Here is a 27,826-nt window from a genome sequence, read left to right as displayed (position 1 = left end):
GAATACGGTTTGAAAAGATAACAGAGAAAATGTGAGCTAATGTAATTTTACAGCAAAATTGTTACCTTAGTTGCGTACAGTGTCAGAACTCTTTCAGATATTTGAAGTAAGACTTAGTGATTGAATAATTGAAATTGAATAATTCAAGAATTTGCATAAAAATATATATATTTGCCCATTCTATAACAGCCCTGTATTAACCATCTTACAATTACTCTTTACATCGTATTGAAAAATTATCATTTCCCATATCCTTGAAGCTCTTTCTGATCACGAGACGTCACCATTCCTCCTCCACTTGTTCAATTAATAGTTGAAGTGAAATCTAAAGTGTCAGAAATAACTAAACGAAAAAAAAACCGACTTGATTATGTTAACATTGTATTACGTGAGTGCTACATTCTTACATTCGTGGCGTATTAATAAGATTTGCCAGAAAATTACCGAACAATTAGCTCAACATGCTAGTATTACATTTTACGCGTTGCCTAATTCAACAAATGATGGCTTTGGTATAAATATAAATCGTAAGCTGTAGTCAAAGATTTGACGTTTTATTAAGTGTTCCGATTCCAGATGCTTTCTTGGCTACCTCTGAATTGTGTTCTAATCGAAGTTTGGCTAAAGTATCACAAATTTTATGGTTACACAACAATCATAGAGGATGTTGTTTGCAGCCATTACAATCTATACCCGTGACCCCATGGATTACATTTTCCGAAACCTCCGGCTTACAACCTTTCGCATTTGATGAAACACCTGAGCAAGTACTTACAAGCTTGGAAACCAAACAACAAACGAAATTGCGTCTGTTGATAGAAACTGAAATTGAACCATGTTTTAAATCAGAAATGAATAACGACATTGTCAGGGTAAGTGTCATTTCGTTTACAGTTTAAATGCCTGCAAACGTTTATAAATTTTATTAGAAAATTTTTCGTGACGGCTCAAAATCAAACAATTTATAAAGTTATTATATTCGCCTTATGAGAAATTTTCAAATCGTTACATATGAATTAGAAAGCAGAAGTCAGCCGGTATTAGTTTATTTACTAGACTAAACTGTTCCATACTTCTTGTAGGTTGTTAATTAAAATTTTTGCATGTGGCCTATCTGTTTAAGCTTTAAATGATTTTCATTTCTTACACTAATATTTGCCATAGTTTTCGCTTATTACAATCATAATGATGGATGGATCATGTACGTTTTTAAATTGCAGCTCTTTTTCCCAAATTTTTGACGTTGTGACCAATCCACGAAAAAGATGACGCAACGGACGACAAAGCTACTTTCCTCTCTTCTACCGTAATTAGACAGACAAAACTGAAAGGTGGGTTACTTTGTTTACACAAACTCAAATGTTGGAAGAATTAGTTTGTTACTTCACGCTACATAGAAGAATCAGTACTAATTTTTCTTCCTTACATCAATTAAAAGCAAACCAAAGAATGCCCAACAATAGAATTTAAAGTTGAGTAGTGGAAATTTTAAAACCACACGGGTTAAAACGAATGTGTTAAATGTGAAACGTTATAGTCGGACAACGTAAGACGGAAGATAACTTGTGGAAATATCGATGTTGTGTACAAACAAATTATTTGCAAAGGTGGTGAATTTGACTAACTTTCTTCGTGGTATAGTCGCGGCGGAAACAGTATGCAAAAATTTGTCGCGGGAATACCTTAATCGGTCAGGAAGACAAGGCTGAAGAACCAGTGGACGCGATTAGAACAGCCGGCTTATGAAGCAACTTTCAAAAAAAAAATGTTTTTTGTCTATAAATTACGGATCCGTGGAGATATTTCCGAAGATGAAGATGTGTAACAACACATATCCATGTTCGATCCAAAAATCGTCTCAAACATTTTAATAATACGCCCATAAGTAAATAATTAACTTTTAACATGTATATCTAATTTTACGTTCATTGGGCTTGGGATTTTGACCAGGCACTTTTTGTACTTTTTAATCCCATCTGTGGAAGAAATGCAATTCAATAGAAATTGTGTTTATTTTTCTTTTCTTGCATGCGCCGCAAACACATTAACAAATATATATATAATACATTTAGCATAAGACGTATAAGAAAATTTTTGCAATTTTTGCGTCTGAAATAGTGTTTTGTATCTTTCCTGTGTTTGCGTCAACGCGAATAAGTTTTTTTTTTTTTTGCCTATATTTTTATTATAAATCTCCTGCAAAGTACATGCGGGTCATATGCTCAAGTACTCTGTATGACCGTGAAAAACACAGCCTCAATAATTTTTTCCGTTTGGAAGTGAGAAGTATTACTTGTTCGGTAAAATGTGACTGACTTTATTTGACTTTTATAAATAGAGACTTGTCATTCTCGCTGTTATTTCCGTCTTTATTTGACGATTCTGTTTCATCTTCAATATCTTCGAATTTGGAAAGGTAACCTGCATTTGCAGTAGTTCTGAATCATCGTCAGTTGAAATAGTATTCAGGTGAATTGAGAAGGTCTTCTAATTCCACACTTTATCTCGCTACAAATATAATTGATTATTATAAACTAAGCGATGGACTTTTGTACAAAATAAGTAGGAACATTATTTTGACATTAGATACCTTATATCGTTCGGTTGCACAAAGTTCGCTCGTCCGCTTTTACAAACAATCATGCGTCTAAAAATATACTTATTATGGCACGGTTTATATAAATGAAGACTTACAACTTCTGGGACATAAATTTTACCAATATTCATATATCTATCAAATACGTCATTACTTTGCACCCTACAGTTTTCACGTCATGGGGTAGTAAAGTTGCCACACAAAGATGTAGCTGTTATGAGTACACTTGGGTGCTTCCTTAACGGGCGCCTTGGGGTTCCGAAAAATTAGTCTAAGTAGTCCAAATATGGGTTGCTATTCAGAAATCCTTTTTGAATCGATCGGTATATAAAAGTTGGGTGTATATGAAGTTCTTCTGGATTTTGCGTACATTCGCACTAATTTAAAAAAGATTTACTATCCAACCAGACTAAGCTAAAAAGTATAATGTTTTAGGTTGTTTTTCTGATATCTATGAAACAAAGGAGTACCTGTTTAACTCCTCACATAGTTGTTGGCAACTTCGGAAGTGTGTCCTTGAATTATTACCGTAATCATGGTAATCAATTTCCCCTCCATATAATGCAAATAAAAGCCAATAGAAAGTGATGTCAAAAGCCATTCGAGAAATCTAGAACGATTGCTATGAAATTTCTACAAGCCATGCGCTTTTGGATCTTTTGTGTTTTAAATAAAAAATGGTCAGAAATTTTTAATTTTGTATTCGCGACTAGTATATATCCATCTGCTGGTATTTTAATTTTTTAAATGATGTTATTAGTTGAATTCGAGATTTCTTCTGCGTATAAGGCTGGATATCAAAATAAATACAAAAATATGCCTTTATTGTCATCATAAACATTTTAGATTTTCCTGTCTGTCTCATTGTAGATTGAAAACTATGGTAAGCTGTTAGCTTGGAAAATAGATTCTCATTTGGCGGTATTGGTTGAAACCAACGTTGAGTATTTTACCAAACTCTTAATACACACATTTTTACAAAACAATTTTCTCATTAACGATCAGCTGACTCTCCTAAGGATCGAGTGTAAGCTCTTAAATAATTACCAAAATCGCTTTCTACTTTCAAACGTTAACCAAGCAACATGTTGACACAAATGTCGTTTTCTTTTCGCCTTTTCTTAAATTTTTCAGCTGTCAGAGATGAAGGCACACCTCAACCATATTCTATGCTTTCCAGTCATCTACGTAAACCCACGCGTACTATTAGTAAGATGCAACCCATGGAATGGCCCAAACATTTAGAAGATTTAAAGTCTTTAAGTGTTTTAGCCAATCAGGCTACAGAGTATGCCTATAACAAGCACCGCACTGAAGCTAAAACCGGGATAATCAAACCGGACTTAATTCCTCAAGAAAAACGTGTGGCTAAAGAAAATAAACCAAGAGAATCTCCTAATAAAATTTCTAAGGTCGAAGGTAATGAGAAATTAGAAAAAAAATCTGAGGAGTTAAGGAATTATTTAAAGCAAGACATCCCGCTAGAGGAACACGAACGAAAATCCCAACTTATTAAAGAAACAAAAGGTCTAATAAAAGCGGAGGAAGTCAAGACAGGGGACACGTCAATAACAGAGAGAAAACCGACTGGAGCCATACCTAAAGTTTCGATAGAAGCTGAAAACCTTATATTACCTGAAGCAGAAGACTTGAAAAACCAAATTATGAACTTAGAGGGGTCAATTATAGACGCCAAAGCGACACCTACAAATCAAAGCGCTGATTCCAGTACAACAATAGTAATTAAAAGTCCCAGTAACATCAGAGCTAAGCCAACGGAAATCAAAAAGCCGGGAACTGCAGATGAACAACGTTTAAAATTAAATAAAGTGAGCTATTGAAACAATGAAAAAATTTAATTTAATTTTGTCTTATAGGCTTCCACTGATCCGAGCAAGAAATCTAGCGAGCTGGAGAAAATTGCTGCTGCCAAGGTGGCTGAACGTTCTAAGTCGAAATCTCCGGTAGGTAAAGATGCGGAAAAATCGGCCACTGGCACTCAGGTCGCAGCAAAAGCGAAAACAAATGAAAGAGCTAAGTCAAAATCACCAGAAAGACCAATAACGCGAAAATGCAATGAAAATATGACTACTACAATCAGTAAAATGGCTTTGAAATCTGAAGTAGCTCCATCTCCGCCAGGTTCTCTTAGTAAGTCTATAAAGACGGTTAATATTCCGGCAACCCCTTCGCACATTAAGGGCACTAATAAGCGTCCTAGTGTAAAACGGCTTAAGGATAATTTGACGGAATGTAAACCTCCAAATGTTTTAGTATATGCTGAAAGTGCAAGCACACGTCAGAGTGCAATGGGAGCTCTGCAAGATAATTTAGCTGAGAATGCGTAAGTACTTATTAAATGAAAAGCCTCAAGGAATCTTGTGTTATATGGTTTAGATTAAAAAAGTCTTTTCAATTGATCTAAACACTCCTACGATCAGCTCAATTATTACTTACAACTGTACTACATATTTTTGAAAAGGAAAACCTTGTCCTTGTTTCGTTTCGCTTGGTTGAATAGATCGATATAAATCGGGGCAAATTCGCTAGTGACTAACGATTTCATACAAGGTCGTTAGATCCCAAATCTTGAGACATCCTAACGATGAATTCTATTAGCTTTAATAAAACAGGAAGCGGAGAAGATTATTACCTTTACAATTGTTTTGTTTCACTTTTCAGGCACTTGAACTTGCAAATCATAATATTTTTAGAGGGACTTCCACGATTAGCGTCCAACTACCTCAGTAACACTAAATGGAAAACTGTTATTTTATGTAGACGAAACCCAAAATCATCAAATTACGCCGTTGTGTACATTGGTACTTCGATTACTTTATCATGTTCACCAATATATATCGCTGGTCACAATCATGCAAGCACCTATTACTATTATTATGCTTTTACAATAAATTAGACAAATTTATGAAAACTAAAAACATTGGAGCAGATAATATAATAACAAAAAACAAGGAAAATGAATAGGGTAATGTAGATTTTTAAGTAAACGTTATGTTTGATATAAGATATGATAGCACCCTTTATTTATGCTATGTGATTCTCCGTAGTTGTAGTTGCAAACACGCTCTTAACTTTTCTCGAAAAGGAACTCTGTTGCAAACGTAAAGTCTGAGGCAAATATCCACATTAAATATCGAAAAACTAACTCTAACACCACTTGTACATGCAGCTGAAACATATTTCATAATATAGTATGAGTTTTCCTTGCAGTTACACCATTTACAATTTGACTGAAGAAATTGTAGAAAAGAAATGTTGGCCTGATACCACATTCCTCTTAGTAGTATGTGGTCCAATACCGGCGGCTTTCGGAGAAATATTTGTTGATTACTTTTTACGTGGTGGAAAGGTGTTGTCACTATGTTCGGATGTTTTGCATTTTATATTGCCCAACTATCGTACAGCTGAGGTATTAAAATATTCGTTCGGTAATATTATTCCTCTAGAAATTAATACTCATTTTATTTTTAAGGTACGTGAACATGAATTAGTTCAGTTCTCTTATGATAAATGGCACAAAGTTAAAATGATGCATCACATCTTTTGCTATCAACCGTCACCCGTGCGAAAGAACTTCTCTACGGAGAGCGATGAAGGTTCAAGTGCAAATTCTCAACATCCGTAAGTTATTTTTGCATTTATTTATGGGTTTGTCTATAATATCATTCCCGTAGTAATCGTTTTATAAGAGTTTTATGCTTCAATTGAAAAGGAATACTTTTTCGACGTAGTTTTTGTTTATCTTAAGTTTGAATCATGCGCAGCATGCAAAAACGTAATGTTTTTTCCCAAAAAAAAGTTTTTTTACATGTTTATAAATGTTAAGCCTGGTTTTAGCGCAGCTACGAAAATGTCTAAATTTTTGTCTCTTTTTTTTTTACGTTAATAAAAGTTCACAGTTTATTTCCACTATTACATATCCTCAAACTAACATTACAAAAAATGAAAACGCGGTCGTCGTACATGACGAACTATTAAGCATGTTACACCATTTCGCTTAATACAACACTTCTTCTACCTTAGTTATAAAATACCGAAACTTATATATTTTTGCCTTCTAAGAACTCAATTTTCATCACAACGGGGGGATTTGAAAAACATATAAACCAAACTTTCCCCAGTAAGGCTTGTTTCTTGTAACAGCTTCTATACAGATGGGACTTCAAAAGATCTCACAAATTTTTCAAATTAGTTCGCATATCAGAATATTTCTGTTTATCGATGGTTATTGAGAAAGGTTCGAAAATCGATTCAAAAAAGGAACTCTTCATGGATTGACATAATTAAAAACTGGTCGATTCCAAGATGGTTGTAAAAATTGTACAAGTTGCTAGTTGGATACAAATTATATATTCGATTTTGCATGCTTTATGCCAACTTAAGCTATATTAGCGTTGTACTTTCATTTTAGAGTCATCGAAACCTGAGCTGATTTGAGGGTATAAAAGTAAATCGGTTAACGCACCGATATATTATTACTTTTTCAAATCATATTTTATTATTTTAACACTTCTTTTCAAACCATCTTTTTACGCTTTTGCGTGATTTTCTTTTCCTTCTTGAAATTTTTAAACAACCGTGTTACTTGCTCGTTGGCTGTATGTGTTTTCCATAAAAAAATCATGTCTGTGTTTATAATGTAAATGGTGTAAATGGCGGGCGTGTGTGTATGTGGTTATTTTTCCTTTGGAAAAATATGTTAATATAATCCCATACACTGCACGACGCTTAGAGCTTTAGTGTGTCTACCAAGGTCCATTGAATTGATGGATTTGCAAGGTATTGCTCATCAACTAGATGTTAAAGTCCTGGGCACCGAGGAAACTTGGAATACCCCTAGCTTATTGTTGGCTCAGAATAGAAAAAACGGTGGCGTTGCGGTATTTTCTCAGGTATTTGACCTTTGTGCCATATATAAGCGCAATTTTAAATAATTTCCGTATATTTTCGTATACCGGAATAGGTGCATTTGGAAATTAATCCAAATGAATTTGAAGCCGATGAAAATAAATATCGTACATTAAAACAAAATGAAACTATACGTCATGAGATCTTTAGCGATCTTTTAAGAACGCATTTAGGCTTAAATGTAAAATCAGAGAACGATTTCAATGGATTGACTATGAAAACCGTATTTCAAAATGCTTACTTTTTGGGCAAACATGAGGTAAGCCTAACATATATTAATAGTTGTAGTATTAATTGCTTATAAAATTAATTTCAGGCCAAATTCGAGTTATTGGAAAAATTGAAAGAAAAATGTGATCAAAATAATTTAATCCATACACCGAAGTTAACTCTGAAATTTTGTGGACCCAATGAAAATTTGCCGAAACCTGCCAACGATATGCTTCCTATACTAATACACTCATGTCCGGAAGATTTCTCTACGGTCGATTATTTTGAGGTAGTGCATATTAATTTCTTATAAACGCAAAATTTTCTTTTTAAATTCAGACTTTTATTTGAAAGAATTTAAAAACTTCGTACATTGGACGTTTGGTGATTTATGCTCCGATTCTGAGCAGCTCTCAGCATGTAGTTAAAGATTTGGATTTAACTGACGGTATTGTGGTCATAGCACGTCAACAAACTGCTGGAATGGGTCGCGATAAAAACCAGGTAAACAAAAAATTTGAAGAAATTGTTTTTATGCCCATCAACGAGGAATCGTTCTTTTTTTTCTTCCCTTTTCTTGTTAATACGCCATAGTCGCAAAAACTCTCCAGAAAAAATAAAATTGGTAGTTGTAGTCTTGGTTTGTTCTTGTGACCATACCTTCATAATTTGTAAGGTTCTAAAAAGTCACATATTGTAGATATAAGAATCATTTCCTATGGAGTTTTCCTCGATTTTATTTATAATCAATGCAGTGTACTCGTGGGCGGACTTTCAAATTAGTTTGAAGTAATTCAAGGCCATAAGTTAGAGAAGCTGCATATGGCCACGTTTAGAGGGTGGAGAACATTTTGATGCACATACAATTCACATCATAATAGAGCAGAAACTTCTGAAATAAATTTTCAATACATTCCTGCTAATAATTAAAAAAAAAAAACTTTTGAATTTATTCATGCACCGTTACATACATATATTTACCGAACTTATTTAAGTGACTAATTTAAGAATCTCTGTAGGGATCAACTTTTTGCAATTTTTTAAATATATTTGCGTTGGTGCAATCGGTTGATAGTGGAGACGAAATTCGCCTCAAACTAAATAAAAAATTTCTCTCAATTATAACGAATGTTCTTTATATTCTTTCAGTGGCTTAGCCCTCTTGGCTGTGTTATGTTTTCTTTACAAATTCGGTTACCTCTGAATACACCTCTGGGGAGGCGTTTACCTTTAGTACAACACATTGTAGCTGCCGCAATGGTTAACGCTCTCAAATGCCATGAGTTGTATAAGGTAAGTGCACATTACATCTCGATTGCAATGATTAAGAGAGATGCCCTTTTTTCTTTTATTTGCCTGAGGCTTTCAACCGCCTAAAAGAACTCAGTACTGCAGGTTAGAATAGAATATCTAAAACTATGTATAGAGTCTATTTATCTCATTTTGGTGATACTTCTTGATTTTCGGTAGAAAAAAAACACAGAAATAAGAATTTAGTAATTGCACCCAGTTTTTCTTTACCGAGGATTTCCTAACAAGACTTTATTACTTCACTATCAATGGTTATGTTCTTCATTGCAAAACAACTTACAACAAGCGACCACAAGGCATGGGCTTGCTGAGTAAAACACCTTGCTATATTTAGTCAAGCCAGTGACTTGACGCCTCAAAGAGGATATCAATATATCTATATGCAAATGGTATAGTGGTCGTTCTTTATTTAAGAAGCGCTCCCAAGCCGTATATTTATCGAATCGGTTGACCTCAAAAGACCACAAAAGTGAATTTGTTGACTCAACTATGCAGGGGACCTAAGACGCTGTGTTTTTAATTGTGTAAGTGCAATGTAAGCACATTTGCGGATTACTGGCTAAAAAGGGTTCACGAATAACTGCTTTTCAACGCATTTTAAGAAAGAAGTAACAATTGCAGATGTTTTGACGCTGTCATTTCTTATGGCCCGAGCAGATTATCGAGTATCTTCAGATAATAATGCTTACATTCACATCATCTCTAATTATTTAACTGGCGTTCAAAGTTGCATTACGCACAATATCTTGTTTGCTTATTGTAAAGAAAGAATAAGGCACTTCCACTTAAATCAAACCATTGCTTTTCACTGTGCATGATTTTATAACATTATAGGTTTTTTTAATTATTGATTACAAGCTATTGATAGTAGTCACAATTCTCAAGGTTTCTATTCTTTCTTTGTCGTTATATTTTTTCCTAATTTTGCGATAATTGCATTCTAATGTGCTCTACATGATGTAATCTTACCTTCTTGAGTAATTATTTATTAAATTATATTTTTTCTTAGTTACACAAATGTACATATACACGCATTACATGGATGCTTCACCCATATTGTTTAACTTATATTCATATTGTAGTCAATATTCAGTGTACATAAAGTCTGTTTTTAATGCTAACATCTATATAAGTCTAATGTTATACAAATTTGTAGCTAAAATATGCTTCAACGCAGCCTTTTTGCTTGGAGTAGTGGGAATGCTTTACTTTCTTTCTCTCTGCAGGCTCTTTTCATATCATATATTTAAATATCTACCCATGTTTGCAGGGTTACGCTATTATAAGATGATGATACAAATTTCTCTGTTGTACTCCTTACCTCTCTTAAACTAATTTGAATTTGTTGAAGGCATCGAAATGCGTTATGCGAAGTTTTTAAAATATTGCTTCAGCTGAACGTGATAATTGTACAGGATGTGAAGGAGAACGAGCTAAGCGTTTTTTCGGCAATCTTTCAAACATGGTTAACAATTTTGGGAAATCAGGTCTATCATCCGCTGTGTAATGCCAGCATAGCATAAGTACATCTTTGACATCACGTGATGTTTGCAAGTTGGCCAATGTTTGTTTCATGCCACGACCTACTTGCCATATAACAGCTTCCGGTGGTTGGGATTTGAAAGGGAACTCTCCGCACAGCAATTCATACCAAACAGTCCCAAATGAATAGACGTCAGAGGCTGACGAAAATGGTAGAATCTCGTCAGACAGTTTACGTGGCATCAGGCAACGCATTAATTCGGGTGCAATATAGCACAGCCAACCGATAGGTACTCCCAGGCCTCGGTCATTGTATTGTAGCTTGGTTGAACTGAACAAACCAAAGTCTGTGATAATTACTTTACCGTTTTCCAGAAAAATATTCTTTGTCCGTAAATCTTTGTGTATAATACCTCTAGCATGCAAATAACCCATTCCCTGAGTAATTTGTTGTGCTATGAGAGTGGTTTTATTGATGACGAACTTTTCACGGCGCGCATGTATATGAGTATATAGAGTGTTACCCTTGCATAGAGAGGTTACAATCGCCAAATAAGGAGGATTCATGCAGGCACCCATAAACAGTACCAAATTCTCGTGACGTGTCTTCTTGAAGTTAGCCACCTCCAATTTGAAAGCTTCTAGCATGTGTTCATCATCCAGGTAGTCTTCCTTGAGCAATTTTACGGCAACGGACCCATGCCAGAGAGCACGATGCACTGTACCGAAACGCCCTTGCCCAATTATTTCCAACATTTGTAAGTCACTATATTCTATGTCCCATTCTTTGAGGGATAAAGAATTCTGTCGAGGCCAATTTCCCGAATCGCCGTCCTCTGTGGAATCCAGCCGCACCGGCGTGCGATCGGAATCAGTGCTGGCGGAAGTGCTACCCGATAAAGAGACAGTTTTGTCGCTGTCGTTAGATTTATGGGTATCAGAAATTTCAATAAACGGGCCTCTCTTGTCAATCCCTGCAGAGCTAAGTTTGCGTTGAAAGAAACCAGATGGACCGCTGTTCATCACACTATTATTTGTAGCAGGAGTAATACTGATTGAACCGGGCATAGTTATCGACACTGAAGTATTATTATTCGTGTAGGAAGAAGCCTTATTGCTTCCAGTAATTTCTTGACTAGGAGGGTGATTAGAGTTTTGGGCAGCAGAGGAAAGTATAGTTTCTGTAGTTCCATTAGCTGGATGATTACAGTTTGAGGTTATCGTAACATCGGGAAAATTAAATTGGTTGGCATTCTTATGCGAGGAAGGGGTAGAAAGCACATTGGAACTCGTGCTAGAACTACCACCTGCCGAGGAGCTCATTAAATTGCCACTTACTGTGGTACACGGCCCATCGGTTACTCCGGGGGTCTGATGCTGCAAATTAAATAAAGCTGGACTTGAAGGGCTAGAGCTGTTACAACTTGAACCTGGCGAACTGCTGTCTGCATGCATTCCGCTAGCCGTGCAACCATGTTTTTGATGTCTTGCTGATGTGATGCCTATGCGTCCTTTACCTATGGTACCGTAACTGCTGCTTTGATTAGGCGAGTGAGTATTTAAAATGGGCGGCGTACGCTGAAGGGTGGAATGGTAGCCCACCTGGTCTTTAATGGCATTTTTAAACTCGTCTATAAATTCAGGAGGCAGACAGCAAGATGGCGGTACATCAGGTTCACATAATTTGTGACAACGATATTTGCATTCTTTACATTTACGTCCCAGAAACATAGGCTTCTGGCACAAATCGCAGGTAGTGGAAGTCATTTTGAAAACTGTATTGAACCGGTGAGCAATACTGTGGCTCATACCTAAATGATTGACGACAGGAGTACATGGAGACAGAGGTACTTGTAAACTATTGTTGTTGCTACTGTTGGATGATTCCACAAATAACTCGGAACTAGCCGAAGAATGACTATCAGGGCTAGGATCAGTGTTAAGGCGTGAGCGTGTATTACATCCACTAACCGGATATGATTTCATATTGTTGGTTGCCCAAGAAGACGGTGAGCTAATAATGGTAGAAGCTGACGAAGAAGACTCCAAAGTTGCCTGTGACTCATTTGACTTGGATTTTGAAAGTGGTATTGAGATATGATGCTCAACACATCCAGATTGTTGCTGTATTAACGCTGTATGTGTAGGTGTTAAGGGATGATTAGTATTTAAAGCAGTGAAGAGTTTTTTCAAAGGAGGCGGAGTGGTTGTTACTCGGCCCTTTAAAGGGGTGCCGTTCAAACTACCTCCACCACTACCACTTAAAATATTGCTAAAGCTCGCCGAAATACTAGTTGGTGTGAAAGGTGAGTTAGGAGGTGAGGGTGTCAGCGCCAAAGTCAAAGATGATCCTTGAGTATTGGATGAATCTTCTGCAGCATTTGATTTACAACTAAAGCTATCGTTTGACGGTGATTGTCGACTAGTAGACATACTCTGTTTATGTTGTTGGAACTGTTGCTGTTGTTTAGCAACCTGCTTAACAATCAAACGTTGAGCGCGAGGTGAAGCATTCACTCCAATGTTACCTACGCTACCACGATGGTGATGATGACGGTGATCCCAAGAATCCCAAAATAATTGTTCTATAAATTGTTCGCGACTTTCTTTGGTATTATTACCGGCAGATTTTTCCGAAACATCAATAATAGTTTTTATAGCAGCTGTTGTTAATTTGTCATGTGTGTTGTCATTATCGCTGGTCACACTAAGCATGTCTTTACATTTACGCAAATTTTCCATAGCTTTCGTAAGACGCCGTACTTCTTCTTCCCTATATTGTCGATTATGTTGTAACAATTCCTTCAATTCCTGATCATTTAACTCCAGAAGTTGTTCCAGAGTGGAAAGGCGCGTTAGACAAACATCTAAAGAATCCTGAGACAGACCAACAACACGTAGCCATTGTTTCAATTCATTGCCCGAAGTGTGCGGCAACCCACTAGCTGGCAACCGCTCATTCAAACGGCTTTTCGTCAATAGGAGTTCAGAAAACATACGTAATAGTTTCGTTTCTAAGCTACGTATTTCTCTTTGTGTTAATGTAGCACTAGTTACGCATTGAGTTCTTAGTCCTTCCAAACGATCCGCCGAACAGTCAATCATATCTTGTATAACATCCAAGTCATTAACGGGTAGTGTTGCAGAAGCATTCGAAATCAATGTACGTGTGGGAGTGCCAATGGTTGAAACCGATGTCGACGACGTTGGAGATGTTGCATGGATATGTGTCATTGTTTTTAGCTGGGTACTGGTGGCGCTGGTCATAGCGTAGATGTATTTATAAATAACTATAAAATAGAATATGATTAGTTCTTATAAACATATAAAGAATATAGCTTCTACCAATTATATTCGAGAGCACATCCGAATTCTCATTGTAACATAGAAAAGTTGCCCTTGACTGAGAACATTTTCAGTTTCGATCTACTTTAATTTTCGGTTTATTTATGTTGCCCCCTTCTTGCCTTTCTTTGTCTGTAAGAAGAAGAGGGATGATTGTGTTCATCCGAATTCTTTGCAGTTGTTGTTTTTAAAGTTAGTGACACAGAATACAAGTAGGAAACATTATTGGCTGACGAGTTTTCGCCCGGGTTTACGTAGAAATATTACAGAATCCATTCTCTTATTTAGTAGCGCATATAAGACTAAAAATCTACTTCTCGCTAGCAATAAACCCAAAAACAATCGTTTACATATTGTTATCGATTTTTTCTTTTAGTATTTATCAATCAATAGCTGTAGTAAACCTTTATTAACAATAAGGTATAAAAGCGAATACCAAATGGAAAAAATGTATACCTTGAATATCTCGAGAAAAACAACGTTTGCGTTTAGGCATAAAGTTTATTTGATAGCAACCAATCACAAATTGGCCATTAGTCCGACTTTCGGTTGTTAATATTTGTCCCAAATGTACATAAGTGCCCCTCTAATATCATCTAACATTTATTCACGAGGAGACCAATTGTATTACTTTTGAAATTGTTTCAAATTTACGATTTTTAAAACAAAGGATGTTTTTATTTTGTTTGACTTGCACTTGTGACCATTTGTATGCTTGACATACACACAGTTTTATTGTTGTGCATTGAGAAAAGTATGCACAATAACAAGATAGAGTAAAAAAAAATCGTAGTTGTATTTTTTCTTCTTCTTTTTCTACTTTCGTTTCAAGACTATTAACTTTTTCTACACTTTTATGGATGTGTTAGGTTCAGTTGTTATGGTTTTGATTTAATTGTTTTATTTGTAATGCAAATTTATTTATATTTAATTATTAAAATAATTCCTCACAAAAAGAAGTACTTCTTTTCTCTTTTTGAGCTGCACAAAATCATTCGATAATTAACTACAACTAGAGATGAGACAGCAGCGTTGTGTTAGGTAACGAGTAGGTGCTATCTATAGAAGGCTGCTTATGACCGCAAGTTTTCAATAAATTAACTAAAGTTTAGTAATAACTATCACATAAAGAAGTGACATGGTATTGACCCATATTGATGTTCCGCCATTTTTTGCGTGGTTTCGAGAATTCGCACAATTTTTTCCTTTTTGATAGTAAATAAAGATCACATAGATATTACAGATCACAAATCTTTCACTCATTTTCAAATCAATATAACTCTTTACACGAGCAAAGAATTAGAAAACTATCTGCACAAAAAATGTAAGCTGAAGTGTGTTCTTTTAAGTATATGTTCGTTTGAGACAATCTGGTCACCTACATATAGGCATCAACACCATCCCGCGGAAAAAGTACCGGAGAATAATATATTGTTAGATAATTGCATCAGCGGCCGCAAGCTTTCGAATCATTCAAATCATAACTTGAAGTTAATAAGGGCCTTCCTAAGCTGTTTAATTAATCAATATATCTTGCGAATTGATTTTTAAAAGTTTTATCAGAACAAAAACTTAAATATGCGATCTATGTGTTGGAGAATTTTTAAAGGGAAATAACGATAGCTATTGGACACGAACGTTGTGCTTTTGATATCGATGTCAATCATGAGGTAATCCAAAGTCAGGGGCTGTGCCAAAAATTAATGCTATGTAAAAACTGATAATGTAAGATCGACATATAACATACTGCGGGGTTGCTTTAGACATTATTTCCACGAGCATATGTGTGATATTTACCAGTGAAAAACGTTTGCTTTCCTCAGATTCCTTCACCTTCCACGAAATATGGGAAATTCTCAAGAAGATGTTGGTGTCGATTAATGTAAACAAAGTTTCAAAGGACATCTATAAGATTGTAATAGCGAACGAAACATGGATTTTATGCGTATTAAAAAAAGTAAACAGTAACCGATTGTAGGGGTAAATGAACTAAATACAAGAGCTCGTAATACTTCTCAACAAAATGACGGGTTTTTCCAGAAAAATCGGGAATATATAGCAAGGGTGATTTTAGGGGAATGTAAGGCAGTCAATTCTCAGCGGTATAAAACTATTTGTTCGCTGGAAGTTCTCGGTGAAATGAGGAAAACACACAAGCGCCGTCACATAATTCTTAATCAACAAGATGCGAGCTGGCAGATATTTCTTCTAGCAATCGACTAAACATCGACGATTCCTATGGTCGCTTGAAACAATCTTTAATGACAAATTACTGTGTTTTGATTGCTAGGGTTAAATTATAAATAGCGGTGTATGTATGTGCTTAAGCTGTTGCAAAGAACAGAAAAATATTCTGGTGGCGGAAATTTGTTTCTTTTATTCGGCCTCAACTTGCTTAAAAACAAAGGCTATAATATTGTTTTACAAGCCCTAATTAATTTTGGTACTTCTTGAACAGTCTTAAAGTATTGTGTCTCAACCTGTAAAGCTTCTATATCTGAAAGATTAAAAATAAAAACTTTATAAGCTCACAAGAGTGTATTGCGGCCATTTAGCAGGGAAATATAGAGAGAATTAGCATAAGTATATGCTTCAATGATGGTAATAAAAACGACAATATTTTCTTTTTTCCTATTTCCAGAATTTGGACATACGCCTAAAGTGGCCTAACGATGTGTACGCTTACGGAATTAACAAAATCGGTGGCTTGTGTTTGCATACTTTTTTAACGCATGAAGCCGTCGTCAATGCCGGATGCGGTCTTAACCTAGACAACGATATACCGACTACTTGTATCAATGACATGATACGTGATTATAATCGTGCAAATCAACAAAAATTGCCGACATTAAAATATGAAGAGCTGTTGGCACTGATATTCAATGAAATTGAGAGGATTTTGGAATTAGTAAAAAGTGGAGACTTTGAAACGTTCTATAAATTGTATTATTCGCTATGGTTGCATAGGTAAATATGGTCACAATATATGAAGAATATTTTTATTGTTATAAACTTGTTTTTGTAGCGATCAAGCTGTTTCAATTTGTGATGAGAAAGGTTCTAAGAAAGAGGCTCGAGTCATGGGAATTGACGATAGTGGTTATTTAAAAGTTAAATTAACAAACGGCGTTCTTGAGACCGTTTATCCCGATGGCAACAGTTTTGATATGTTAAAAGGTTTAATCATGCGTAAAGTTTTTTAAGTGTGAAACAAAAAAGGATAGAAAAAATTTCCTTTAAGGTGCATTTAAATATAGTATTGAACTTGAGTAGTCAGGCCATATTTTAATCTATTATCTATGTAATATATGACGAAAAAGTAGATTTATATATGTAGATACATTTAGTTCAAATACATTTACAAAACTTTCAATCATTGTAGTTAGCCGAAATTGTTTTTACAGCTTAGTACTTAGTTATAAAAGAAGTAATTAATTCTTGATTAACAAAACTTTCCAGCTCTAGTCATTTAAATCTAAATAAAAGGTTCTTCTCTGTATTTATATATATATATATATATATACAAAGCTTGTGTTATCTGTGAAAATATATTACCTACAGAAAGAAGACAACACCTTTTTATTAATAAATAGATTGAATGCAAAACTAAATACCGGTAGCCATAAGTTACGTTTTTGCATTGATTGTCCTATTATCAAATTCTACATATTGGACTTAGCTTTAAAGAAAACTTATGCGCAGCAGGCTCTATTTCCGCCAATATAGATTTAAACATAGATTTAAATATTCTGGCAACATTGAAAAACAAAGGAAAAAACTTGAAGTTTAAAGCCGACGGTATGATTTATAAGTAAGAAATACGTTTAAAAGCGCTTGGCGAAGATCTTAAAAAACTTCTTATTGGAAAAAAAATCATTGTCATCATTATCGGCTGCGTAGATGTTGCAAAATAAATCGACATCCACCTAAACGTCTTTCAAACATGTGGGATTAATCCGCCGTGGGCCTTAAACGACAACGTTTGCAACGTTTCACTGTTAATAAGCAAAAAAAGCACACCAAATCTCCTCTTCACAGGACTAATCACATCTAAAAATAATCTTTTGGAAATTAACATCATTGGAAACTGGCATCCTCTTTTTGCAGATGATTCTAAAAGTGATGACTTGTCCGCTGCGTACATGGTCGCAGATGCAGCAAGCCAAGTCCAAACTAATCACATCCTACACCTATGTCCATCAATATTCACAGCTGAAGTTGGATCTATTCTTCAGGCCATGAGCCTTGCTCACAAAGCTAAACTTAAAGCTGTTGACGTTCATAAAAGCTATCTGTAACCCCTTAAATTGCAACCGAAACACAACCAAAGCAGAAATACTATCGCCGCACACGGAGACAAAACTAATATTTTTTGGTTTCCAAGGCATTTCGGTGTCTTGAGAAGGCAGACTTAGCAGCCAAATCGGCAGCTTCCGAACCTTTAATTATGGACGACACAATAGAAAAGTTTGATCTTCAAAAGTATATTAGGAAAAAGTTTAAAGAGAAAAATGACAAAAAAAATTCGAGAGTACTATCATAGACAGTACTCGTACGTTAATCCGAATCTCATTTTATCTCTATAGATAATCAATGCCGGAAAAATCGAGGCCAAAACATTTGAAAGAAACCGACTTAAGCATGCGATTGCAACACATCGACGTAAAAATGCTACTCCTTCTACACGCGATTAAACGTATACTATGTGAACGCCAAAGCTTTTCTAATATTTAAAATACCTTTAGAACTTAGCCTCAACAAAATTTTTAACTTTATTAAAGCGACTAAACTATTGATCTAATCTACCTAAAGAAAAAGAGACTAGATTTAGTTGCTAGTGCTCAACCTATTTTTTTTTTTGGTCTAAATAAATTATAATAATAATAAAAATAAATTGAAACTCTAAAAAAAAAAACACCAGTGAAATCACAATTTAAACAGTAGTAAAAAGCGAGTCCAAGGCGGCAATTTTAGAAGTTTCCTTCTTTAAGGTGGCTGACACAATGAGGAATTTTTCCTATTTTTGGCTGGGATTTCAACTTTGCCTATTATTTATTAAGCTTTATGGGAATCGACAAATCATACGGTACAAATAAAGCAAAAAGAACACGACGCACACGAAAGCGAAAAACAAACAGACGGAGAGGAAAAAAACGGGGAGCCCCGATAGAGCTACTGAAGTATGATTTACGTCATAAAATCGAACGGCACACGAATATATGACATTATTTTAAATTTAAGTAAATTTATTTTACACTAATGTTGAGTTCATCAAGCTAAAAATATATCTAATATAGATTTCTACAAATACCTAATTAATAAACAATCCTATTTACTCGTTATATTAAACCATACTTTCACTCGTTTACTTTTATATTACACCATGTCTGGAAAACACGTTTTTATTTACATTTTCCTGTAAAATAATATGGTAACGCGGCTGCCCATTGCGTTATTACTTGGAAGTTTTTAAACCGAAAACGCAAATGACGCCTCAGAGGAGCACAATGAGGCTGTATTAAAAAATAACAATTTTGATACTCCTCATAATCCGCTTAAATTTCATTACACTATCGAGACCCTTTTTGTGTATTGATTGATCCATAATTTAAAAATTACTATTTTTTTTTTTGGTATGTTGAACAGAGATGGACTAAGCCAATAGATCTATGGCTTATATGTCCAAAAATTACTATTTATGTCTCTCATAACAATTGTCTTTTTGTTTGTCATATCTTACAAAATAATGCGTATAAAACAAATCTACAAATAATATAAAAGAAGATGTACATTAGTGTAAGATAAACATAATCTACACAAATAGCTTTAAAATTAAGAAAGAACGATCATCATTTCTTGGTGTACTTCGTTCTCTTCTTGTTTTATTAGCTTGGATATATGCAAAATCATGTGATCCGTCAATTCCCAAAAATTTTGTAATACGTCGACAAACTTGGATTCCCAACCCGAAAATAGGAAGAACATCCTATTGTTCTAACTCGCTTTAGAGTTGCTTTTCTTTATATATCACAAAACAGTTTCTACTTTTTGAATATCATTTGTTTAAGGTTAAGGCAATCTTCGAGAAGATTAATCTACCGATATCGGAAAAATCTTTCAAATGTGTATCTAACAGTGGGCAACAAATGACGCAACTGACTGGAAAAACCGAAGTTAGTAGTTTTCTAATGACATTTAAATAACTTTCACATTTTATAAATTCGTAAATTCTTATTAATAGGTAGTTAAAAACCACGACATTATTCAATTACATTGAACAAACAAGAATTTAAATTGCAGTGTAATGATTTTCTAAATGGCAATGCCTTCATATATTATTGCTGCAATATACGACTCTGTCGTTAATGTCTTAAAGTTTTCGTGATTTTCACGTAGAAAAAAATAAAAAATAAAAGGAAATTCATTTACATAATAAATTCACTGAATTTTCATATGAATCGTCGAGTTCTTTAAATGTCTTATATGTTTATATGTTAGAGGGAACTTTAGTAAAAGAATAAGAGCATTTATTTAAACAAAAATTTTGCACAAAACTTAGACAACATATCTGAGGGCTTGCATTATTTATAGAAAAAGTTGCTTTTATGAAACATGTCTCAGCGTAATTCTGCTCGTGTGGATCGTTTCGCTCAGATGAGTAAACAAGAGGAACTGATAGCGAAAAAACGTCAAGAGATATTGGAAAAACAGCGTACTTCCGAACTAGCTAAAGCGGTAGCAGCTGCTCAATCGTTAGCTGCTAAGTTGAAGAATAGCAATGAGGAAAGTTCTCAAGAAGAAGAAAGGGCAGATGACCCGTCAGTAGATGTTAAAAAAATGGATGCCGAACCATCTGCATTTATCAATGCTTCGTCAATCTCATGCAAGTCATCGTCCTTAAATAGTTTCACGGGTAAAACCGGTAAAATAATATTTGGTCAGAAACGTACCACTCCGGCACCACCAATTGTTGATCAACCACCAATTAAAGTGCAAAATAGCTTCTGCAATGATGGTTCATTTTTAGAGAATTTCAAAAAGATTTTAGAAAAACAGCAGCAACCAAAACCATTATTGACTACAGTGTAAGCGGAATTTTCTATTTGATTAATCGACTTCTAAATAAAGAAGAGGAAATCTATTATTTCTAATAATTGTAGGACGGAATCTAAAGTTTCCATTAATGTCGATGAAGAAGCCAGCAGTGCTGACAATACTGCCATTGCAATAACTGAGGCTACACAGACAACAACAACAGCTGTTGTTACAAGAACAGATGCCATACATAACTCACAGCAGCAACCATACCAGCAACAAGTAGGAACTATAATACCACCACCTCCTACACCGCCCGTGACGTTTGCATTTAATCCGGCATTAATAACATCACAAAACCTACTCATATCGCAAGCAGTACCCGATCAATCTCTAGGTGGAACCGGAACGTCAACAATACCGACACATCCCGTGGCTGCTGCCGCTGCAGCTTATTTTAGTGCACCACCACCGCCACCAACTACAGTAGCAGCAGCTGCAGCTGCTGCGGCAGCTGCCGCAATGTTGATGCCTATGCACGCTGTGACAACAGCCAGCGCACCACCACCGCCCCCACCTCCTCAATTACCGCTTGCCTTAGCTAATTTAACACCGCTATATATGATACCAGCTCCGGAGCCATTGCAACTGAATACTATTCCACAACCAAAAGAATTTGATTTAAATGCCATACCTAAGCCACAAATGAATTTGGAAGCTATACAAATACCGGCGGTTAACGAACAAGGACTTAACATCCAGGCAATGCAAACAATGCAGCAACAGTCAACAGAAATACAACGCCAAACACAACCACAAACTCAATCGCAGCATGAACTGACAACCGAAACAGAAAATTTAACTGATTTATCGACCCTCGAAGATCATAACCAACTACAAGAGCAACATGAGCAGCAGCAACAATTTCACCATCAGCAAAATTCTGTACAACTGCATCAACAAGGTGAGCTATTTATTTTTTATATTGCGCATATTGTTTTTCTATAATTTTCATCATAAAGAAGTCAATTAAACTTTTTGTTTTTAAATACTTCCGAAAAACTTTCAAATTTTTTTATTTTATTATTTTATTTCAAATCTAAATTTACTGTATTAAAAAAAGCATGCATTTTTCTGTATAATGAATTGTATGAAAACAAATTGTAGACTCTGTGAACACGATTTTAAAGGCATTTTTCAGTAGTTCTTTCAGACGACACAATAACCAACACGAACGACAATGATGGCATAACAATCCAAATGCCAACAACTTTAGAAAATCTTATCGATTTGGTGGCCGACAATGGTGATGCCTACGAAGAGACATTACGTGGCCATAAAAATCTATTACATCCAGCTATGTGGTAAATCATATAATTTAAAAAAATCTAAGAATTTTTAAAAATTTAACACTCAGAAAAAAAAAATTACGCGAAAACGTGGCATGCAGGTGCTGGGAGATTTTAAAAATACGCCTTAAAAGTTCGAATTTAAACCGCAATACTCAACGGCTACTCCATGTAACTGCCATAGATGAACTTTAAAATTATAGAATTACTGTAGGTATATTTATTTAAAGGTAGGTTTTAGAGTAGGGGCCGTTTGACATATCACCTTCGATTTGTAAACAATTTTATGTTTTTTTTTTTGAATTCGTTATACCACCCTTCGATTTCATATATTTTCTTTTGAATTCGCTATGCCGACCTTTGATTTGTAAACAATTTCATAAAGGTAGCTCTTAGAAACGTTCGAGAAAACGTATTCACTAACAGGAAATCTACCATAGACCTGATAGACAAAAAAAGAAATTTTGAAATGAATGAATGAAAAAATTGTGCATTCAGTTGAAAGAAGAATGCTGATTTCAATGCACGTGAAGTATAGTTTAATGAAGAGATTTTGGCTATCGAATGTACTCGCAATAATTCAATGCTTGAACAAAAATATGAGGAAATCGTATGCCCTAAAAATGGTCATGCGTTCTAAAAAATGCTTCCAACCTTCATCATTATCCGTTATCCATTTTTAGAGCCATTATCCCCTTATCTTGTAAGCAGGTTGGTATTGAAAAGAGGCCAAATCCATCGTGATACACCATCACAGTACCACAGTCCACAGAAAACTGAGAACATCTGCTTTTCAAAAGGAATGAACAATTGGTTTTTTGTTTATTACTATAGCAGATAAATGTACAGCAAGTCGAACGCATATTCTATGAGTGATGCTGTAGTACCTGCACAAAAATGGAGAGAATTGACCACGCTTATCCAATATTATAGTGTATCAAAGTATAATTTTTTTTATACATACATAACGTGCGAAAACAATCTTCGTTATAAAGTGTGAAAATTCTTAGCCACTTTCCAATTTGGAATGCGCCTAAACATGTCCGTCTTTTCGCTTGTCCATCTGTCCGTCTCTCCAACTGCATAGTATCTGCGGTTTTTCCGTTAGCGAAAATGAAGATATCGTTTGTAAATATTCGAAAAAATTTGGAAGTGACTTAAACTTTCCAAAGGGGGCGCCAGCAGCCCATACACGTCTATTCGACAAAAACTTTTATTGGAAAAATAGAAAAAATCAGTGGCGCCCACTCCTTATTATATGGCATGAAAATTTGGTTATTACTTTTGCTCTTCGGTCACGACCGAATACAATTTTCTTATCTGTTGTATGTAAAAGCTTAGCGATCTTTGCAATGCACACACTGGTGCTCATCTCAAGGAACTAATTTACTTCGTTTAAAAAATCATTCAATCAATCTTCATTTCAATCGTCCTTAACTTTTAATTACAAATTTTACAATATTATTACTTGCAATATTTCCGTTTATAGTTATTATCTGCTTCTCTATATTTTTTACATTTTAAATTTCTTCTATTCCATTTTTTTTTTTACCTATTCGCCTAATTAGCTGTTACGAGCTTTCCAATTATTTTATTTTTTCTTAATTTAACGTTTGCATTTTCTTGTTCAAGAAAATTAGAAAACCTATTCCTCTCCATTCGTTTGTTGCGTTGTAGACGAAGTATTTGACGCTATAGTAAAGCTTTCCATGGCAATGTGGGCTGTTGACGTAAGCACGGAGTTTTACATTTATATCTTATCGCAAATTATTGAACTTTCGGATAAAAGTCAATTCTTATAAATTTCGACAAAAAACATGCCGTATATTAAATAAATGGTTTAGTTATTCGCGAAATTGGCCCAATTAATTGTCTGTTCTGATAAATGTCAGCCTCAGTCCAGACTTTAATGCAAAAAATGAATTAAACGAGCGTCAAGTTCAACTATTTGATCATTTAACAAATACCGTTCTTTTCCGCCGGCGGAGCAATGAAAATTTTCTTATTAGTGAACCATAGATATGCTGAAAATACTGCCGCCTTCTTCAAGAATGTTAATGTTGGGTCAAATTTAACTATTACAAGTCCTTTATTGTGTGTTTTGTACTAAGTACATTGCATGCGCAAAAGACTATGCTTAAATGTTGAGAGTTGAAGCCGATATAATTTTATATTATTAACTCAACTTTCATCGAAGCTACATTTGACTCTATGTATAGCGTTACTAATAAACAATATGAACGCATTTGTTCTTTCAAACCCATGTGCGTAGTGGAATTTTACAAAAGTCTGGCGTTTTTTTTTATTCGCAAGGCCAATCGTAGCGTCAAGGAGATGTATCAATATATGATGACCGATGTCGCTCAGATGATAGATCGCGTTATGGAAAGCGAAGTTAATTTGAAAATGTCTTAATTAAAAAATCATGCAGAATTAAATTAAACTGTTCTCTAAAGTGGATGGAGACCTTTTGAAAAGTATTTTCACGATTTTGGTAAATGTTTGTATTCTCTTGTACTTTTTTTGATTTACTCAGAATATTTTTGAATTTACCTAGACCGGTTCCGATATATTTTAGTTTAACTTTCTAATATTCTCAACAACAAAAGTTAATTTTCGTCATCTGGATTACTGTTTAAGCTTCAAGAATGCTTCTTTTGAAACTGTGGTCAACGAATTCTGTTTATTATTATAGAAGGAAGCTACACCAGCGACATTAGTGTATTTACAAAACGCCGACATACGCATTAAACACCCCGGCGGCGAAAAGAAATGAAATTAAAATTATTGAAGATAAATATCTAACCTGGAATACGCATCTTCAGATTAATTCCCAAGATTATGTTTGAAAATGAGGATAATTTACTCTTAAATACATTTCGAATAAACTGCACGTAAAGTGAAAATTTCTTCAGTTCAGTCGATAGTCGAACTATTTATATCTATGTAAGGTCAAGCGCATTTATTATATTTATGTAAATGTGTAATGCACGCTTCCAATTCTCGCAATTTTTTAGAATGTGTGCGGGCAAAGGCGAATGCAACATAGATATATTTTACGTAGTTCTTAAGCAATCATCTTTACTTTATAGGAACAAATCTAGTAGAGAAAACAGTGCTCAAAGCAACAGTTTTTTAGTTTTTAAATTTTTTTAATTTGTAATATAGATTAGTTCGAAAGTTATAGTTAAGTTCTCTCATTATATATGTTATTTTGGCATGGAAAAGTTGCTTCTGTATCTTCGTAAAACCATAGGATTAAGCACATAGGGGCGTCTTTACGTGCCACATTTTCAGTTTAAAAAAATACTAAAGTAATTTTTCAAAATTGCAAAAAAAAAAAAAAAAATACCACAAGCTGTGTCGGGTCGTATGAGTGAAAGTTGTGCGATCTTCGTCAATTCGCAAACCATCCCCACGTACAACAATATAAGACACCACGTCCATCCAGGTCTTTTCAACTGTAATCCAACGATGAATATTTAATGATTGATTGGATACCGATGGGAGACTATGAAGATAATGAGTAGCATAACCATTTTTGAAATTGAACGAACGGATTTGGTTAAACATTTCTTACAAACTTTTACAATGCATCCACATTTTATTCTATACTTTCTACGCCTTGTTTATTTCTTTTTTTCCCCTATCCACTTTTCATTTAGGTTTATCTGTGAGAAAGACTGCGAAAAATATCATCACTATCGACAACAAGTAATTGATTGTCGTCAGGAAAAGCTGAAGGAACAACAGAAACGCGAAGAAGCTGAAAAAGAAATAGAGAGAAGAACGAAGGGTGGCACAAGCAAAAAACTTATCTGCAGTGTGGAAGAAGATAAATATGATCCGGAATCAGTTATAAGCGCTGATAACGATTCAGATGACGAATATCGACGTGGAATGATGGATCGTAATAGAGATAATATTAAGCGACGCATAGAATGTCGGAATGAGTTAAGTGAAGAGGAAAGGCAGGAGCGCGAGGCTGAAGAACGAGACGCTCAACGCAAATTAGAGAAGAAAAAGTTAAGAAAAAGTCGTTGGGGTGGTAAAGTTGAAAATGCCAATAGTTCGGCTTCAACATCAAGTAAGTTCTTGATAAATAGGAATGCAAAGATTGAAGCAGATCGAAACATTATTTACAGATAAGTGTGAAATTTAAAAAAAGTGAAATATAAAAAAACAAAAGAAAAAGGGACAAAACTATATGACGAAAATGTAATGAGAAACAATATATAGAGAGAAAATAAATTTCTAAAAGGACAGATCGTAGAGGGTCTAAAATGTTCTAGTATACCTATTAATAAAACGAATGACTAGGTTACTGTAGGGTAGACAAGAAGAAAAGGAACCGGAAACGACGAATGAAAACCCAAACCTATAGCGAATGAAATAATAAAGAAATGATTATTTCGTGGGGAAGAAAGATTAAAAATGACAAAAATTCGAAACGGCGTGGGAAACGGAGAAGCGCAATAAAATTAGAAAAGAAAGAAGAATTAAGATTTAAATTATTTTTACTGAATGTTTTATTTTAAGGCGCGCCTAGCAACTTCGGTAACCAAAACAAACCTCTACTTACCGCTATTACGCGGAACGATCCGGCTTTGTTACAATATGCTAAATTAAACTATGGCTCCACGAATCTTAGCGAAGAGGATTGGAAGAAATGCGAAGAGCATTATAAGGTCAACTTATTGTATCAAGATATGATGCGCAAACGTCAGGAAATTGACCGGCTAGCACGTAGTGGTAAATTTAAATATGAATATGACTCTGACGAAGACGTGGATGGTGGAACATGGGAACATAAGCTACGACAAGCCGAAATGGAAGCTACACGTGCTTGGGCTACGGCGTTGACAAAACAAAGTGAGGGTAAACATCACATAGGAGATTTCTTACCGCCTGAAGAACTGAAAAAGTTTATGGAACAATATGAAGCCAAAAAGAGTAATCGTCAACCGGATTTAAGCGATTACAAAGAATATAAACTAAAAGAAGATAATAAAGGTTTCCAAATGTTGCAAAAACTTGGTTGGAAAGAGGGTCAAGGGCTGGGCCAAGATGGTGAGGGCATTGTAGACCCAATCAATAAGTAAGTACGGAAAAGCAAACGAAGGAATCTACTGATATAAAAGTTTATCAACAGAGGCCCACAAAGAGAGGGTAATCAAGGTTTGGGTGTGCAAAATGCAGCTTCTCCGGAAGAATGTGATAATGAATACGATGCCTATCGAAAACGTATGATGTTAGCTTATCGTTTCAGACCTAATCCTTTGGTACGTATAAAAATTCTTAAGTTTCATTTTCCATTTCTAACACCAAATAATATAATTTCTAGAATAATCCTCGCCGGGCATATTATTGAACCTCTTTATAGTTACGGCTGGGGGAAATTCTTGAGTTCCTTAATTTTTTATAGCTACTTAAGTCGTAATCCAAATCAGTATGTTAAGTCGCTTCAAAAATTTGGTTTAACTATGAAATATATGAAAAGTGGAAATATATTAATCGCAAAGTTTATTTTTATTTAAAATGTAGAATTAATTACTAAATACTGTTTGCT

General features: G+C 34.9%; 3 protein-coding genes across 16 annotated transcripts in view; 2 read left to right on the top strand and 1 right to left on the bottom strand.

The window, feature by feature from the left end:
* The first annotated feature begins 37 nt into the window (after positions 1–37).
* Positions 38–18,723, top strand: LOC119642639 (biotin--protein ligase). Of its 9 annotated transcripts, XM_038041836.1 has the most exons (15): positions 38–106; positions 190–527; positions 577–872; positions 3,467–3,623; positions 3,731–4,425; positions 4,474–4,940; positions 5,810–6,026; positions 6,090–6,238; positions 7,350–7,509; positions 7,581–7,784; positions 7,842–8,024; positions 8,090–8,239; positions 8,885–9,028; positions 16,515–16,840; positions 16,899–18,722. In XM_038041836.1, the coding sequence occupies exons 2-15, from the start codon at positions 371–373 to the stop codon at positions 17,074–17,076; spliced, it is 3,483 nt and encodes a 1,160-aa protein (XP_037897764.1). In that variant the 5' UTR covers positions 38–106; positions 190–370; the 3' UTR covers positions 17,077–18,722. The 9 variants fall into 9 exon arrangements, with proteins under 9 accessions (XP_037897764.1, XP_037897770.1, XP_037897765.1 ...); XM_038041842.1 differs by lacking the exon at positions 38–106 and having other exon boundaries at positions 116–527; positions 3,467–3,479; positions 16,899–18,723; XM_038041837.1 differs by lacking the exon at positions 38–106 and having other exon boundaries at positions 117–512.
* Positions 9,849–14,778, bottom strand: LOC119642640 (kinase suppressor of Ras 2). Of its 4 annotated transcripts, none has more exons than XM_038041848.1 (3): positions 14,330–14,778; positions 13,874–14,193; positions 9,849–13,818 (listed from the first exon to the last, which is right to left on the bottom strand). In XM_038041848.1, the coding sequence occupies exon 3, from the start codon at positions 13,793–13,795 to the stop codon at positions 10,424–10,426; it is 3,372 nt and encodes a 1,123-aa protein (XP_037897776.1). In that variant the 5' UTR covers positions 13,796–13,818; positions 13,874–14,193; positions 14,330–14,778; the 3' UTR covers positions 9,849–10,423. The 4 variants fall into 4 exon arrangements, with proteins under 4 accessions (XP_037897776.1, XP_037897777.1, XP_037897775.1 ...); XM_038041849.1 differs by having other exon boundaries at positions 13,874–14,005; XM_038041847.1 differs by having other exon boundaries at positions 13,874–14,266; positions 14,330–14,341.
* Positions 18,724–20,214: 1,491 nt separating the features above from the next.
* Positions 20,215–27,826, top strand: part of LOC119642642 — a 31,133-nt gene continuing 23,521 nt past the window's right edge. The window contains exons 1-7 of one of the 3 annotated variants that reach the window (XM_038041854.1): positions 20,216–20,958; positions 21,034–21,872; positions 22,110–22,272; positions 25,923–26,344; positions 26,797–27,355; positions 27,410–27,539; positions 27,602–27,767. In XM_038041854.1, the coding sequence (XP_037897782.1) occupies positions 20,486–20,958; positions 21,034–21,872; positions 22,110–22,272; positions 25,923–26,344; positions 26,797–27,355; positions 27,410–27,539; positions 27,602–27,628 (2,613 nt within the window). In that variant the 5' untranslated portion in view covers positions 20,216–20,485 and the 3' untranslated portion in view covers positions 27,629–27,767. Of the gene's footprint in view, positions 20,959–21,033; positions 21,873–22,109; positions 22,273–25,922; positions 26,345–26,796; positions 27,356–27,409; positions 27,540–27,601; positions 27,768–27,826 lie in introns of those variants that run through there. The other 2 variants (XM_038041853.1, XM_038041852.1) reach the window with 2 other exon arrangements.

Source organism: Glossina fuscipes, unplaced genomic scaffold (assembly GCF_014805625.2).
Source record: "Glossina fuscipes isolate IAEA_lab_2018 unplaced genomic scaffold, Yale_Gfus_2 238, whole genome shotgun sequence".
Lineage (NCBI taxonomy): Eukaryota > Metazoa > Arthropoda > Insecta > Diptera > Glossinidae > Glossina > Glossina fuscipes.
This window is presented reverse-complemented; position numbering and strand designations above follow the sequence as displayed.